The 18,195-nt window shown below is 38.3% G+C and overlaps 1 protein-coding gene and 1 pseudogene across 1 annotated transcript; both read right to left on the reverse strand.

The window, feature by feature from the left end:
- Positions 1–4,864: 4,864 nt before the first annotated feature.
- On the reverse strand, positions 4,865–7,083 carry LOC148964935 (uncharacterized; annotated as a pseudogene).
- A 5,324-nt stretch (positions 7,084–12,407) lies between these two features.
- On the reverse strand, positions 12,408–14,947 carry LOC120468072 (endonuclease domain-containing 1 protein). The gene is made up of 2 exons (XM_039656723.2): positions 14,617–14,947; positions 12,408–14,099 (listed from the first exon to the last, which is right to left on the reverse strand). Exons 1-2 carry the CDS (start codon positions 14,911–14,913, stop codon positions 13,533–13,535), a joined length of 864 nt encoding a protein of 287 aa, XP_039512657.2. The 5' UTR covers positions 14,914–14,947; the 3' UTR covers positions 12,408–13,532.
- Positions 14,948–18,195: the final 3,248 nt, after the last annotated feature.

The raw sequence follows: 18,195 nt of genomic DNA on the forward strand, positions 1-18,195 counted from the left end.
ACTTATCTCTAGTTTAGCACTAAATCACATTGTGATGCTTATTTATTAAGTGATGTAATATTCATAGTGCACTTTTTAGTAATACAGGTGTAACTGAAATGTTCTACAATTATTTAATAAATATAGCTCTGTTATAGCATTTCACTGATCTTTATTATAATGTTTATGTTCAAGAGATTATATATCCTGCTGTACTTTTTAATTTACTTTGTATTTATTTTGCAGTGTACACAAGATAGTATACTAAAGTGTTCTTGATTTCAGAGTGTGTGTTAACATTTATATTTAATTATTTTTGCACTCTTAATATACTATTTTTAAAACTAAATAAAACAGCTTTATAATAAAAAAATTCTAATGAGCTGAAATGTGAAAGTATATTTTAAGTGAACTGTAAATAAATACGCTTAAATACACTAAATGTACTAGAATTTGTTCCATTTTAGCACAATTTAATATATGAAAATATATTGCAAATAGCTTACAATTGTAAAAGTTGTTTCAAAATAATACATTTAATACGCACTCAGTACAGTATCATTTAAATATATTAAGTATGTCCAGAAAAGACACCTGGGAAGACAGATGATGAAGTTTACGATCATCATCAAATGAATATCAAGAACCTGAAATGGAAACTGGATCCGGCAGAACCTTAAAGAAAACTTCCAAACCTGCTTTAAACAATTCCACCTTATTTCTTTAGTTTCTTCTCCACATAATCAAGCACACTAGCGAGTCAACAAGCTGAACAACATGTGCTAACGTTTGAGTAAAGGCAGAAACACAAGAACACAATAATTCCCACATGAGACGACATGATCTTACCGGGAATCAGACTGAAGACGCTGCTCGTCAGGAGATGATGGTGTTTATGAGCTGCTCTGCTTCTTTTATAGCCTGAATTAACTCCAGAAACACCAAACAAAGATGCATTAAACATCATTAACAGTTAATGCACACACAACCGCATCAGCAATCAGCAAACCACACTACACAATATACAACCATTAACAAAAGCACTAGTGTTATACAGAGGAGAAGGTGAATAGCCATTAATACAGTGATATCATATTAAAATGTTGTCAAATTATGATCATCCTTCAAGGGGGAAAAAAAAGACAAAATCTTATAGCAAGTTTTTCTACTGAAAACAAAATCGCTACATCTTTATTTGCAGTTTCATTCCAAGTCAAACCGAGTAGAAATGTATTTCTATAGTACATTTATAGAAACAGAGTTGGACCATGCAGTGATGGACTAGACGTGTTTTCGTGACATCTCCTTTATTTTACTTTTATATCACTGCACTAGGGCTGCAACAAACGATTATTTTGATAATCGATTAATCTAACGATTATTAGAACGATTAATCGACTAATCATCCATTATTTTGCCAGCTAATCATTAAGTTTGGAACGATTATTCAGCTTTTTCAATTAGTTAAAACATTGAGTTATACATATTTTTACTATAATATAAAAAAGAAGATCAGTTCATCTTTTGAAATAGTGGTTTTAATGAACTTAGAGCCAACTAAACAGGTCATTCTCTTTAAGTTGAACTCAAATCACACACAAATGCTCTCTAAGCATTGTTTAATAAGCTACTGCTTTACATAGAACTGAAACAGAAAAAGGGTCATTACTTCAGGACACAAAAGGGGTAAAGTATTAATCTGCAAACCATTATAATAGATATAAAATTACAATAGTTTTTTTTTTACATGAGAATTGAGCTGACAGAGACGTTCTCAATCACCTTTTAATTTACAGAATAAAAAAGAAAAACTGCCATGATATTCTTCCTAACATCTCCTTTTGTAAGTCTTCGTGATTATTGAACAAAACACAGGCGAGTGATAAGACTATAATACCTAATAGTGTAACAATAATAAAAACAGCACTCACTCCTAAGCTTGATCAAGCTTTATTCTATGCAAAACAAATCATCACATTACTGTAATTATATTATTATTGATGATATTATTACTATTGCAGGGCTCCAGACTAACTTTTTTGACGAGGAGCGCTGTTGCCCCTGACTGAAAATTTTAGGAGCGCAAGCAGAAAATTTAGCGGCACACCTTAAATCAGCTCACAATGCAATTATTCAAATGACTCCATAACTGAAATACTGACTAATTATGTATTAATAAATGGACTTCACATACAGGTATGATGATATGCTGTTTTATTTTAAGTTCACAGGGCTCCAGACTCAAAGTCGAGGGCAGCATCACCTCATATGAGAACTCACAGCGAGTTATACAAAAAAATAAATAAAATCTGGTAGCACTGGGGCTGACAATAAATCACTAAGCTTAATTTAGGGTGTAGATGAAATTTAGTTACTTTAGTTATTATCATTTATAACGTCTTAATATTCATTTTTTTAAAGTAGTGAAAACATGTATATTAAGAGTGAAAATAGCCAATAAACAGCCTGTTTACAGTGGTATTATTGTTATTGTTTTTAAATAAGTGTTTAAATAAGAGTTTTCCAACATCATAACATTTTTCGTTTTAGGACAATCTTTGAAGGATGAACAAAAAATGTGTTGGTCATCACATAAAAAAATACAAAAAATAAAACATTTATATATAATATTATAGTTTTGAAGAGTTGGAAAAAGATGTGTAGGCTACTTTTAAGCGTTTGACTATCTCTGTCACATTATCATATTTATTAAAGCTGTGAATCTTTGGGTAGACAGCGAATCGATTCGATTCACGATTCATAGGTTTTCGATTCGATTCAAGAACGATTTGTGCAAATTCAGAACGATTCAATTCGATGCGATTCACATCCAAATTCGATGCGATTCGATTCTTAATTTGTTATATGCATTATAGTATTATTTCAATGCTTCACCCAATGGGTCTTTGTCTGGGTTCGAATTAGCCTACACAGCGGCCTTCAGGGGTCAGATAGTGGGGATTTTGGTTAGTTCATGTTTGTTTTAAATTGTAATGAATATATTATTATAAAAAAAATTCAATTGCCATCAAATTAGCATTTGTAGAAACCTACCTAAGAGCCAATATTTTGAAAAAGGCTTTTAAAGTATTGCATTAAATGACTACATGCACAAATTAATGGAGACGTTTTCATTAGTTTCATTGTGCGTCCTCTCAGTGCACTCGTTAACATCTTTTCACTGGATTTTGCTGGCGCTCGGTCCCACAGCTCTCATGTAACTACAGATTTTTGAGCAGTCCATGTTTGAGCTCTCCAGCTGAGCTCTCTGTCGAGAAAGCAATAGTTTTGAGGCAAACCGCTCAAGCCATTGATAAAGCTGCCATGCCATTGCGTGGGCACTATGACATAAAACGCTTTCATTCATTTATTACATGGAAAGACTCTCCGTACACGCAAGGTGGTCTCTCGCTCGCTTTCCCTCTCTGCCGAGTGCGTGCAGCCGTGTGGCTGAGTCATTACTAATCAGTTCCCATGATCTTCACTTTATAATACAGATCCAAATAATTAGTAATTCCCACAGAAGTATCTAGTAACACTTTCATCTGTGAGCTATTACTTACTAATTTGTTAATGAGAGTTTCTTGTTAGTTAATAATAGTTACTAGATTGTTAATATTGTGTTACTCATTGGTTCTTGTGTAGTTATTCATTAACGAAGGAACCGTATTTTAAAGTGTTACCCCTTGCCAAATCTCTGGACCTGGTTGACATATGGAAGCACCAGCATCCTTTAGAAAGGAAATTTCTTGTTTTTCTCCCCCGTGCATGGCAGTTTCACAAGAATTGATTATATGCTGGTTGACTCTGGACTTGTTTCGAATGTATAAGCTCAACGTACCATAGCATCTTTGTCACGATACGATTTACAAAAAGTGGAGGAGAGGACTCAAGTGCAGTTACAGGATATTTATTAATACATGAAAACAAAAACACAAAGCAAAAACCCACAAGGGGGAAAACATAATCAATAAAACATAAAACAGAGCTGACCAAGAACACGATAACCATCACATGGAACAGGGGAAACAAAAGACAAAGATCCGACCAAGATAGCAAACAAGAGGAGACTTAAATAGGGAACAAATCAAGAGGGGACAGGTGGGAGAACTCAAACACTAATCAGGTAACGAGTGGGAGGGATCAAACAATGGCTGGGGCACATGGCCCAACATAACAAAACACCCATGTGCAACACAAGACAGGACAGACACGTGACAATCTTAATTTCCGATCATGCGCCCCTCTCATTGGTGAAGGATTTTAAACTTTATGGCACTCACTTTAGTTGGAAATTCAACCCCTCTCTACATGAAGAGCTCTTTTCCAAAACGCTATATATCCATTTTGATTGTTTTGAGATAATGGACAATTATTTACCCAGACCTACATATTTTGTAAGTATTTAATTTATATAGTTAAAAATCATTTTTGGGTCAGTCTGAACACCATCAACAATAATTGAGAAATCAAACAAGAATGTTAATGATCATAAATCCAAAGTTTATGATATTTCTTTTCAAAACGCTAAATATCCACTCTCCACTACATATCCACCATGTGTTCTTTGCTCAACAATGTTATAAAACCATTCATTTTATTTCAGTCTGTTTTTAAAATAAGTTAACATACAATATCATGAGCTCTATATGAGACTATAGAGCGCTCGCTATTCACAGTAAAGACACAGTAAAACATAACACACATACATAACAAATGGCCAATTAGTGCAATATTAAGTGCGAAACCAATTAAAATGTTGTTGCTTGAAGTGCATAACCTTTATAACAATAAAACAAAGATTAAATTTAATACTGCATTACATTCATTCACTACACTGTAGGAATTTATTCTGGGTCTTCGTCACTCTGGTGAGTGTTTTCATTCACATCAGATGTAGTGCATCACTATAAAATGCGCTCACTGCCTCAGACACACCTATTGCTTTCAGGAGTGCAGCCACATCTTGCTTCTTTGCTTTCTTCACTGTGGTTTGGCTTTCAAGAATGGCAGGTTTCAGGTCAGCCCACCGTTTGCCCGTTTCAGCACACTGTGGAAGCAGTACTCCCCATTGTATGCCACCTTTATGCCAACCTTGTTGGTACTCAAATCCAGCATGCGTGCTTCACTGATCTTGAAGCTTCTCTGCGCCTTCACGCACTCTTTTGTAGCTGACTTGTAATCAAAACCTTCCAGTCTGTGCCGTAAATCTACACATTACCAAACTGCTGCAGGAGGGCATGGTATTCTTGTGGCAGGAGAATTGTGTCGATCCTTCTGATTTTCTGCTCAATCCTGCCAAAAACTCTATCTGCGGGGAGATAGCTGTGCCCCCTGACTGGAAATGTGTGCTCGATGCAAAGATTGGGGAAGGTTTGCCTTAGCTCCATGAGCATGGAGACCATGGTCATGTTTTTGTTTTGTCCATAGCACGAGTCACTGAAGAGCCGAAGCCCCTTGGATCTGCGAATTTGACTGGCAAGGCGAACTGTGAAGCAGTCATTCAAAGCAGATGCAATCATGTTGCTGTCCTTGGGACCCTGATTTTCCTGCCACACGTAGAGATGGACATCCTCTTTTGGCTGCCGACTATTCTCTCCATGGTGTCTTACAACACCAAACAGGTAGAGATACAGCTGACGACAGTAGTAGGCCTGCCCTATTGGAGTTTTGGGAAGGATCAGATTCTGCATCATGTCAAAGCAGACAGACACAGAATCCTTCGCAACTCTGCCTAGTAGCTCATAGAAAACACGAGCTCTACGACGATGCGAAATGAATGATGCAGATTCTATCTGCCTCTCTGCTTCTGTCATATTTGGATCTGTGATTCTGAATTTGTATTTGGCACAATCAGAACATGCATCAGTTGCTAGGTGGCCGAAGCCAAGATCAGAGTAGTCAAAAACAGAGTAGTAGAGGGAGTAGCTTGTGTGTGCGTGGTTAAGAGCCTCAAAGAGCCCATGCATCAGATACCTGCGCCCAGGTGCTCCCCTCCGCCCATAGTGGCTGGTCCTGCACGTGAAGGTCTTGATGTGATTTATGATCAGTTGCCTTCTACTGTCGTTCCCCTCGATGTTTCTCGCACCACCTCTTCTCTCCGGACGAGCCTCTGCAGTCTCAGCATAATACCGGGCAACCAGTCTTTGCTGATTCCTGTGGTAAAGTGAAGGTAAATTAATGAATTAGATCGATTCAATGTAAAACCAACATGCATACACATCATTACACACACTATACACATAGTCCAGTACAGAATCAACTTAAAACACTTCTTTTGATGTTCCAAGTAGCTTAGTTTTAGCGAAGTAGTCTAGAGCATTGTCTCGCAACCTTTTTTGACACCCAATAATGTAGATTTTGCACTCACACACATGTGCACGCACACACACACACACACACACACAAACACACACCTTCTTACTAAAGCGTCTGACCAGTAGCACCAGTAAGACATGAACACTTTCACCCCTGGAGTTTACAAACAGTTCGCACCGCTTTGTCTAGAAATGGCTTTAGCCGTCCACTACACAAATAAAGGGTTGTGTATCATCATTACTTTTCTCTGATAAGTAGCCAAAAAACAATCCTTCTAATAGTATAAAACATGACGCCCATCAGTGTAACTACAAAGGAAAATCACATACAAAACGGATTTCAACTATTCCAAACATGAAAACTTTACTCACCCAAAACTGACAGGAATGTGGCCTTGCAAACTGGCAATTTGTTGGGGTGCTCATCCCACAGCAGGCTGTATTTCACGGTGACATTCCTCCCCTTCTGACGCTGCCGTTTTACCTCAGATACGCTCATCAGGTGAAGAAGTGCCGCGTCCTGATCCACCTTATTAGGTTTGTCATGAAACTTCTGAAAATTCATGACAAGGTCATCGGGTGTCAATCTATCTGCTTGGCAAAAGCATTTAGCTGAGGTGTGTTTACATCCAATGGTGGGGATCCGTCCTCCACCAGAGTAGCGTATCTTCTTAGTTTGTTGACGTTCGTGGTTGTCTTCATTTAAACGCCGTCGTCTTCCACCTGGCGCGGGCTTAACAGCTTCTTCGGACCCATCAAAAGTGTTTATCAGAGTCAACACATTCATTTTTCCGGCGTATTTAATTCACACTGACGATGTTTACCTCACGCCTCACGTACACCTCACGCGTGACAGCTATTCGAAGACTCCGATTGGCCGAGAGAATATGTCGCACTGTGACTCGAAACGAGTGTAGCGCCTGTCGCGGTTTGGAGTAAAACGATACCTTTCAGTACAATTTAAACAGGGATATGTAGCGATTTGGTTAGAAACATTTATGGAGCAGTGAGTAGGCTCGGTATACAACAGAATGACGTGACAAACTCATTTTTTTTTAAATGGCGTTTATCGCGTTTTGGAAAAGAGCTCTTCATATTTAGATGACACGTTCAGTGGTTATATATCAACCAAGATGGCTGATTTTCTGCTCATACGTGACAATGGTGCTGTCTCAGATTCGATTTTGTGGGAGTCGGTGAAGGTCGTGATCAGAGGGCACATCATCTCGTATCAGTCGTCTCGTGAAAGCTCAGGCGTCGCACTGATATTGAGGCTGAACTAGCTGAATTGGAGGAGGATTATCGAAACACAGGTTCTGATGACACACTTAACTCTATTTTGAAAGTGAAATCTGAATATAACCATATTTTGGGCGAGCAGGTTGTGAACTATATTCGTAAACTAAAGCAGAAGCACTTCTCTGGGAGAGAAGGCCGATAAATTGCTCGCTAGGCAACTGAAGGGCATCATATCTAATAGGGCAATACATAAAATAGCCTCCCCCACCGGTCAGCTATTAACCGATCACAAGCAGATTAATGACAGATTTTTTAGTTTTTACAGCCAGCTATATATCTCCAGATCTACTGCCACGGATACAGATACAGATATTTTCTCCAAACTTTAGACATTCCAGTCCTTTCTGAGTCCGCAAGACTAGAATTGGATTCCGCATTTACACTGGAGGAGATCAGAGATGCTGTTCGTTCTTTTCCTGGTGGCAAAGCATGCGGTCCAGATGGATTTGGGATAGAATTTTACAAGACGCACATTGACGTTATCGCCCCCTCCTGCTCCGGATGGTCAGTTGCTCAGTAAAAAAGGGTATCTTCCCTCATACTCTCTACGACGCTCATATCTGTGTCCTCTTAAAAAAGGACAGAGACGAAGCAAATGTCTTTTCGTATCGTCCCCTATCTCTGCTCAACTCTGGCCAAAAAATTACAGCAAAAGTCCTGACTAACTATTTAAACAAATATATCGGCACTTTAATTCATCCTGATCAATCTGGTTTCATCCCCAATAGATTCTCCTTCTCAAACACGAGGTGTTTGCTTAATTTAATGTATTCAACTAAATTGCCCCACTCTGTTGTGATCGCACTAGATGCACAGCAGGCCTTTGACCAGGTGGAGTGGAGAGACATGTTCGCTGCTCTTGACAAATTTGGTTTTGGGACAAAATTTATGAATATATTAAAAATGCTGCATGCTCGCCCCCAATCTTCTGTCATAACCAATCACGAACGATCCACCCCGCTCCCGTTGCGCCGCAGCACAGGCAGGGCTGCTGCCTTTCTCCAATGCTCTTGCTTTTGCTCCATTAGAGCCAACCCTCAAATCTCCGGTATAAGGTGCGGCACATCCGAGTGCACCATCGGTCTGTACGCTGATGATGTGATTCTGACCCTTTCAGACGTAAACACATCCCTTTCACTCCTTCTTAATCTGATAGATGGCTTTGGGCGACTCTCTGGGTTTACTATAAACTGGGAGAAATCTGTTTTTATGACTCTGTTTAGCAGTCTTGACTCCAGTTTTCTTCTCAGTCTCTCATGACCACTTGTCCTACCTGGAGATTAACATCCCCAGAAATCCAAAACTTCTTTTTAAACTTAATTATACGGATCTGATTGGCAGGCTCAAGAGTATGATAGATAAATGGAAACTTCTCCCCCTCTCATTGATTGGCCGTGTCAACATTGTTAAAATGGTCGTGCTCCCTAAATTTACACATTTATTTCAGAATGTGCCCATTTTCCTCACTTCTTCCTTTTTTTAAGACGTTAGACTCTATTATCATGCCCTTCATCAGTGGAAGTCATCTTCCTCTCCTTGCTTCAAGAGGTGGGTTAATGATACGGTCTCCTGTTTACACCTTGAAGAAATTCAGTTCTCTGTGTCTAGCTCTCAAGATAAGTTCAAGAAGATCTGGGGCCCTTTCATAGAATACATCAGGAAGGATAGATCTCAAACTGGGACCTAAATGTAATACAATTTTATTTTATTTTAATTCTTTGGGTAGTGATCTGTACTAAGTCGGCCACTCCGCTCTGGCTCAGGCCTCCTTAACTCAATTTGTCAGTGGACTTTTCGTGATATCTATTCATTGTACTGACTCGTATATTTATACCTGTTTCTTTTTTTAAATGTGTAAGTGCTGGCTGTTTTTCTTTCTTTTTTTTCTGTCTTTGTTTTGTTTTATTGTTGTTGTTATTGGTGCCTTAATTTTCTGATTGATTGCATTTCTTGTGTTTGTATTATGTGCACCTGTGTAAAAAAATAAATAAAATCTGTATAAATAAAAAAAAAAATAATAAAAAAAGTATGCATGATGGAATATTTTAATTGTTCTGATATCTACATGAAGGTGTGTGGCTTAAGTAAAGGCAAAGATCCTCCAGATGAGCTTTTACATGTTTTACATGTTCATTTATAACTCTAGGATTTGTCCCTGTATGAAATGGGCTGTTATTTCCTTATCTGGAAGGGTCATGAATAATAATGTTGAGCTCTGCTCTGATTGGCTGTTTCACAGATTTGTACGCAGGAGCTGTGATGCATATATTTCACATCTGATTATTTAGAAGATTATAATATCTTAAATGATAAACAATAGAGTTGTTAAACGTTCTTTAAAGTGTCCGTCATGAAGGATTTAACCTGAAGCTCTTCTACTGAGGATCATAATTGATTTGGTTTCTGCCATTAGAAAACACTTTCCTATTGAGTGGATGTGGGGGATTTTTTCCTCCGTTTTCAAAAGCTTTATTCCTGAAAGCTTGTTACTAAGAGATTCAGTAGAGATGGAACATTTCCTCATTTCCCATCAGCATTAATTCATAATGAATAATGCCACAAACCAGCTCTAATATAACATGAATGTTACCGTTTCCTACTGAAAGTGTCTTATGTGGACTTCAGTCCTGACTAGCATGAGTTTAGTGTGTGATTTTGACCCAGATTGAGGCAGAAACTACAGGTGCACTGAGTAGAAAAGAGCATCATCCACTCCATTACTACTACACACACCAGCACAAACTCACACACACTCTGAGTACACTACTACTACACACACCAGCACACACTCACACACACTCTGAGTACACTACTACTACACACACACCAGCACACACTCACACACACTCTGAGTACACTACTACTACACACACCAGCACACACTCACACACACTCTGAGTACACTACTACTACACACACCAGCACACACTCACACACACTCTGAGTACACTACTACTACACACACCAGCACACACTCACACACACTCTGAGTACACTACTACTACACACACCAGCACACACTCACACACACTCTGAGTACACTACTACTACACACACCAGCACACACTCACACACACTCTGAGTACACTACTACTACACACACCAGCACACACTCACACACACTCTGAGTGCACTACTACTACACACACCAGCACACACTCACACACACTCTGAGTACACTACTACTACACACACACCAGCACACACTCACACACACTCTGAGTACACTACTACTACACACACCAGCACACACTCACACACACTCTGAGTACACTACTACTACACACACCAGCACACACTCACACACACTCTGAGTACACTACTACTACACACACCAGCACACACTCACACACACACTGAGTACACTACTACTACACACACCAGCACACACTCACACACACACACTGAGTACACTACTACTACACACACACCAGCACACACTCACACACACTCTGAGTACACTACTACTACACACACCAGCACACACTCACACACACTCTGAGTACACTACTACTACACACACCAGCACACACTCACACACACACTGAGTACACTACTACTACACACACCAGCACACACTCACACACACACACTGAGTACACTACTACTACACACACCAGCACAAACTCACACACACTCTGAGTACACTACTACTACACACACCAGCACACACTCACACACACTCTGAGTACACTACTACTACACACACCAGCACACACTCACACACACTCTGAGTACACTACTACTACACACACCAGCACACACTCACACACACTCTGAGTGCACTACTACTACACACACCAGCACACACTCACACACACTCTGAGTACACTACTACTACACACACCAGCACACACTCACACACACTCTGAGTACACTACTACTACACACACCAGCACACACTCACACACACTCTGAGTACACTACTACTACACACACCAGCACACACTCACACACACTCTGAGTACACTACTACTACACACACCAGCACACACTCACACACACTCTGAGTACACTACTACTACACACACCAGCACACACTCACACACACTCTGAGTACACTACTACTACACACACCAGCACACACTCACACACACTCTGAGTGCACTACTACTACACACACCAGCACACACTCACACACACTCTGAGTACACTACTACTACACACACCAGCACACACTCACACACACTCTGAGTACACTACTACTACACACACCAGCACACACTCACACACACTCTGAGTACACTACTACTACACACACCAGCACACACTCACACACACTCTGAGTACACTACTACTACACACACCAGCACACACTCACACACACTCTGAGTACACTACTACTACACACACCAGCACACACTCACACACACTCTGAGTACACTACTACTACACACACCAGCACACACTCACACACACTCTGAAGAGTGTTCAGGTATTTTATTCCTCTCAGTTGATCTTTTTCCCTGTAAAGGAAAAGATCTGCATAAAGTGTGTGTTCTTCTCCTTATGTAGTAGTATGGGATTTTCCCCGTCGTGTTGGTTATCTGATATGGGAGTGTGTAGATGTATAACCAACCCGGCGGTGTCATGCTAAAGAGTGTAATACACAATTTTGCAAACTAGTCTGGTTTTATTAAAATACTTAGCACAATTCACAAAACCACACATCCAAACTGCAAAGTACCTCATATATCCTGCAAAATGAAGCACTGCAACCGAAACTACACACAGCATTATCAAAATCAAACTTTTGCATGAACTGGCACACACTTCATTCATATTAGCAGATTTTTGCCTAAACAACTACACACTGTTGGGCATCATGAAAAGCACTCATATGCTTTGCCATAATACTAAAATATGTATCAGATTGTTCACATGCACAGAAATATTTGCAGACACACACATGCTGTTGACACTTCATTTTACAGTAATGTATTTTTTACAGTAAACAAGTCAGTGCAACGTATGCACAGCACAACTATTTACATGGGACTGAAAAAAATGACTTACAAAAAAACAGTAAACTGAAAAAGAAACTTCCAGAAAATATATTACAGTAAAAAAAGTGGCAAGAAAAATATTTTTTTATAGTTTTTATATTGCTTACATCCTGATTGAAGTGTTAACAATGAACCATTGAGGTGTTTGGCCAGATGGCACATGTAATTGGTCAATTAGCTCATGTAGTGTCATTTTGAATGGTAGCGTTTAGAAATGGCAAACATGTGACTTTATGTCAGATTGTCGTGTCTTACGCAGAGAACTGTGCTCAGTGCATTTAGTGGCATTTTAAAATCCAAAATGTGTGTAAAGCAGAAAATGTGTTTAGACTTTTGGAAACTTGAGAAGAAGTTTTGCTCTCTGTGTGTCCGTTTAAAGAATTGTGCTCTGCATGTCATTTTAGTGTGTTAGCAATTGGAAAAAACTGTAATCGAAAGTCATTTAACTTTTTTGTAAGCTATACAAGATTCAACAAATGTTTTTAAGTTAATGTAACTTAAGTTTAAATAACTTACATTTTTAAGTACAATCAACTTTATTTAAGGCCGCAACTGTTTTCCAGTGAAGCTTCTTAAAGCAGGAGTGTTGAAGACTGCGCCACCGTCAGGTTTACAGCGGCCATGAACCCGACCGCATGCGAAGCCGCTGTGCTTTAAGCTAAGGTGTGTTTCTTCTTAAACCACAGCATCAGACTGTGTCTGCTGAGGTTCATGTGGGCTTGAGTGTGTGTGTGTGTTCGCAGGCTGAATAAAGCTTTCAAACACATTGAGACACATTTGCACACCGTCTTTATTAAATGTCACTGATTATCCATCCAGCATTGCATGCATGTTAATCCAGTAACAGGGCAACAGTGAAGTGGACAAAGATGGGAAGATATGTATATAAATGTCAAATTTTCTTTTTTTAGCTCATAGGCTGAAGGCTAAACTAGACACAACCAACATTTACCAGGGGTCTTTTGGACCCAGGGGGTGTTGGTAGGCTTGGGAAAATTACAACTTTATTTACGTTGTAATGTTTGGCCAGCTGATTCTGTAGGTCTGTAATTGATAATTGCTTCACTTTGTTGTTGTTATCAGGTCCAAAGTAGCCCTTCCCTGTGTACACACTGTTCTTCAGACAACAGGTGGCTCTCCAGTAATACATTGAGACAGGAACTCTATTATTCAGTTTTGGTTTGGTGAGATCAGGAACTACACCAGTCACCACATAAGCGTTATTACAGGACTTCAGATCTTCAATAACAACCTTCTCATGTTGGTTCCATTTACGCTGATTGAAACAAGAGTTCTGTGGCGCGGCGTTGGTCAGGGTGGAGGTGGCCAGCATGGAGAATTGATCATGTGTGTGCTGAACTGGGTACAGGTGACCTTTGTCATAGCAAATCTCCTCATTGCCTAACATATAAGACACCTCATAGTCACTCTTCACGGCCTGATTAATAATGGTTTTGCGACGTTTAGGTGCCATACATTCGTCAGTATCTCCATCCAGCTAATTGACATGAGAGAAAGAGAGAAAACTCTAAATGTTTCCATCAAAATTCACATGAATTATTGTCATTTTAAATAAATATAATGGTCCCACTTTAATTAAGGTGTCTTTAACTACTATGTTATAACATTTTAATAAATTTTATATTTTATACTCTTTAAACATGATCTGCATGTAATTACATCTATAATGACCCCTTTAACCAGTAAACTTGTGCTAATCTTACCCGTATCCTCCTTAATATCAGCACATGATTTACAGTAGCCAACACTAAGCTTATATTGTACTTTTTTTTTAAGTACATGCATAGTAGTTTAAGGACACCTATTATAAAGCGTCAAGTCAAGTATACTTATATAGCGCTTTTCCCAATATAGATTGCATCGAAGCAGCTTCACAGTATCAATCAAAACATAATAACAATGTTTGTTTCTTAGTGGAAAAACATCCACGTTTGGTAAAGCTGATCAAGGGTGTTATTACAATATACTACAATAATATACAGTTGAACAATTACCTGAGGTTCGATGTACCAACGATCAACCCTCCCGACACTTGCACACCCATAAAACACATACGCTGAGTAGATGGGGATCTTCCAATCTGTGTTGTACAAAGTTGCATAATGATACTTTATCTTGATGTTGTCGTAGTCGTCCCAAACACACTGGCAGATCTCCTTGACTGTGGTGCCCCATTGTGGTGTGAATTCAGGAGGGTCATCATTCAAAAAGAACTCTTTGCAATTTCCAAACCCTGGCGAAACTTTACCCAGAGAGAGGCAAGGCAACAGAAGAAACACAAGCAGCTTCATGACGGAGCTCAGACTGAGAGAACAGACACTGAACCTGGAGAATAGAGATGTGCTCTGTCTTTTATAGAGTTTAAGACACAAGGGGAGGAGATAGAAACACACATTTGCAGGTTTCATTATAAAATAAAGGTTAGAGTTTAACATTGTACTGCTGATGAACATATTTTCAGCACATTAAAGGCTTTATTGTTGTTTCCCTTACAAAAAATTACTGCAGAAGTAATACTGCAGTTTGTGTTACATGTAGAAAAATGCAGTTTTTGAACATGAAAAAACTGCAATATTGCAGTATGGCTGGGTAGTGGGTATCATTATTAACATTTAATGAACCCGACCGCATGCGAAGCCGCTGTGCTTTAAAGGTTCTCTAAGCCAGGGGTTCTCAACTCCAGTCCTCGCGACCCACTGCTCTGCATATTGTGTATGTCTCCCTTACTTAACACACCTGATTCAGATCCTCAGCTCGTTAAGATAGACTCTACGGCTATCCTAACGAGCTGAGGATCTGAATCAGGTGTGTTAAATAAGGGAGACACTGTAAAATGTAACAAGTTGACTTTACTTAGAAAAAGTGAGGAAACCGATTGCCTTAAATTTTCCAAGTAAAGTATTGTATTAATTTTTAGTTGGCGCAACTTAATAGCATTTGTATAGACAACTTGTAAATCAAGTATACTCAAGTAAAGTTGACTCAAAATTATTAGTTGTGTTAACTTCTTATTAGAGTTCACATTACTAGGAAAAAATTAGGAAACCGATTGCCTTAAAATTTTGAAGTAAGCTGAACTAAACAAATTAAGTTAAGACAAAAAGACAAAACAGAACTCGGGTAAAACATTATTTATTACTCATCAATTGTCCTTATGCACAACAGTGTACTAAACAATGTCATTCAGACACCCCAAACAGTTTTTTGTTAATGTAACAAACAATTTTAATCACAAAAACACATTGTTATTCTTGTTAACCCTAAAGCAATTCAAATGTGCAGTGCAAATGCAACTAAAAAGCATCAACATTAGGGCAATGCAGGAAAATTGACACTTAAGTTGCAATGTAAAAATATGTTAAACAAAAGCATTTAACAATACAACTGTTATAAAACAAGAAAAGCATTTTTAACCAAGGTTGACAAGTGACAATTTATAAATGTTTTGTGTATTTTAGAAATTTTGTACAACCACAAACTCAAAGGGTTAGTTCACCCAAAAATGAAAATTAAGTCATTAATTACTCACCCCCATGCTGTACCAACCCCGTAAGACCTTCGTTCGTCTTCGGAACACAAATGAAGATATTTTTGATTAAATTTGAGAGGTGGATCACTACCACATTGGCTCCTAAGGGATAGACTCTTGACGGCCCAGAAAGTCAATGAAGAAAATGTTTAAATATTCCATGTGACGACAGTGGCTCAACTATAAGTTTATCAAGCGACGCGAATACTTTTTGTGGGGAAATAAAACAAAAATAACGACTTTATTCGACTATTCCTTTTCTTCCTTCTGGGCCTGAAACAAGACTTAAAAAGATTTCTCGCACACATGCGTCATGGAAATCTCGTTATCTCTTGTTTCAGGCCTACAAGGAAGAAAAGGAATAGTCGAATAAAATCATTATATTTGTTTGTTTTTTCGCACAAAAAGTATTCTCGTCGCTTGATAAACTTATACTTGAGCCACTGTAGTCATGGAATATTTAAACATTTTCTTCATTGACTTACTGGGCCCTCAAGTTTCGATCCCTTAGAGTGCCTATGTAGCAGTGATACAGCTCTCAAATTTAATCAAAAATATCTTCATTTGTGCTCCGAAGATGAACGAAGGTCTTACGGGGTTGGTACAGCATGGGGGTGAGTAATTAATGACTTAATTTTCATTTTTGGGTGAACTAACCCTTTAAAGGGATAGTAACAGGATAGCCACTAAACTGAAAAATCTGTCATAATTTACTCTCCCACATCTCATAACAAACCTGTAAGTTTGGATATTCTTGGAAACACAAATACAAATATTTAAAATTAACCAGTTAAGCATTTTATGTCCCTCTATTGATAGTCCAGATGACCCTAACTTAAAAGATATAAAGAGATTATTAAGATGTATTTATGATTTATTTTAAGACTTTTTTAAAGATTTATTTAAACCCTTTCTCTTACGGGTTTGAAACAAGATGAGGGAGTGTAAATTATGACAGAATTTTTTTAATCTGAAACAACATTTACTTACATGAGCAGCATGTTTTCAGGTGACAGTAGTTTAGGCTTCAGGAATTTGTGTCCCAGAGAAAGAAACAGTCTCTGAATAAAATCAAAGGTGTTCTTGAGCTGTGGAGTGTACTTCGAATTAAACGCATACAGTATATTAGCCCAAAAAGTAGGCACATGGCATCCGGAAGTTTTTGAAGTTCATCCATAACAATGGCTCCTTCTAGGACAATTGCTGTGTGTGAAGCCTCTAGCTTGTGAAGAATCCTGAGTTTCTTCAGTCATCACAGTTATAATCCCAATGGAAATCTTGGGTGTGTTGCAATCACAGTCCTAATAAAAAAAATACAGAAATATTAAAATTCTAGTTACATTACAAATAGGAAATCTCACAAATGTGCATGTAACTTAAAGAATCAAGACCATTACCTTCTGTTCTACATACAACTCAACTAACAGGTAAACATTAAAGTATTGTATGAAAATTAGACATCAGAAAACAATGCACAGTGCAATGATGGCAGAACAAACACACAAGAAAATGTACAATTACATTTGAAGAGTTTGTGTCTGGTCTGTTTCTGGGATAGTTGAATGAAGAATAATTGAATGGCTATATGTGATGTATGTGTGGGGGATTAGTTTAGAGAGAAATATACAGAGAATGGTACTTGCCAATATTGTTTTGAAAAAGTCTGAGGTGTCTTCTCCAAAAATGAGGGGAAGTCCACAAAGAACTGCTGTGCGATTTGCAGTGATGTCAGTGCCCTGGAAAACCAAATTAAATTTAAATTTAGTCTGAATAAACTACTTTAAAATGTGATGGCTGCTCTGAAAAAAAGTTTTATAACATAGAATTAAATTTTATGAAATAACAGTTACAAAAATTAGTTTAAGAAATAAGCATAGACAAGCCACAAATTCAGAAAGTTTTTTTTCCAACTGCCAGAAATGGAGCTGTATGTTGATCAAGTGCTGTAAAAAATTCTTACTTGAGGTTTTTGCTTGTGATGCGAATAAACTCTGCATTGATCTGTAAAAGGAAAAAGAACAATGTTATATCTATTATTAGGCTT

Source organism: Pimephales promelas, chromosome 25 (assembly GCF_988280905.1).
Source record: "Pimephales promelas chromosome 25, fPimPro1.hap1.1, whole genome shotgun sequence".
NCBI classification, from domain to species: domain Eukaryota; kingdom Metazoa; phylum Chordata; class Actinopteri; order Cypriniformes; family Leuciscidae; genus Pimephales; species Pimephales promelas.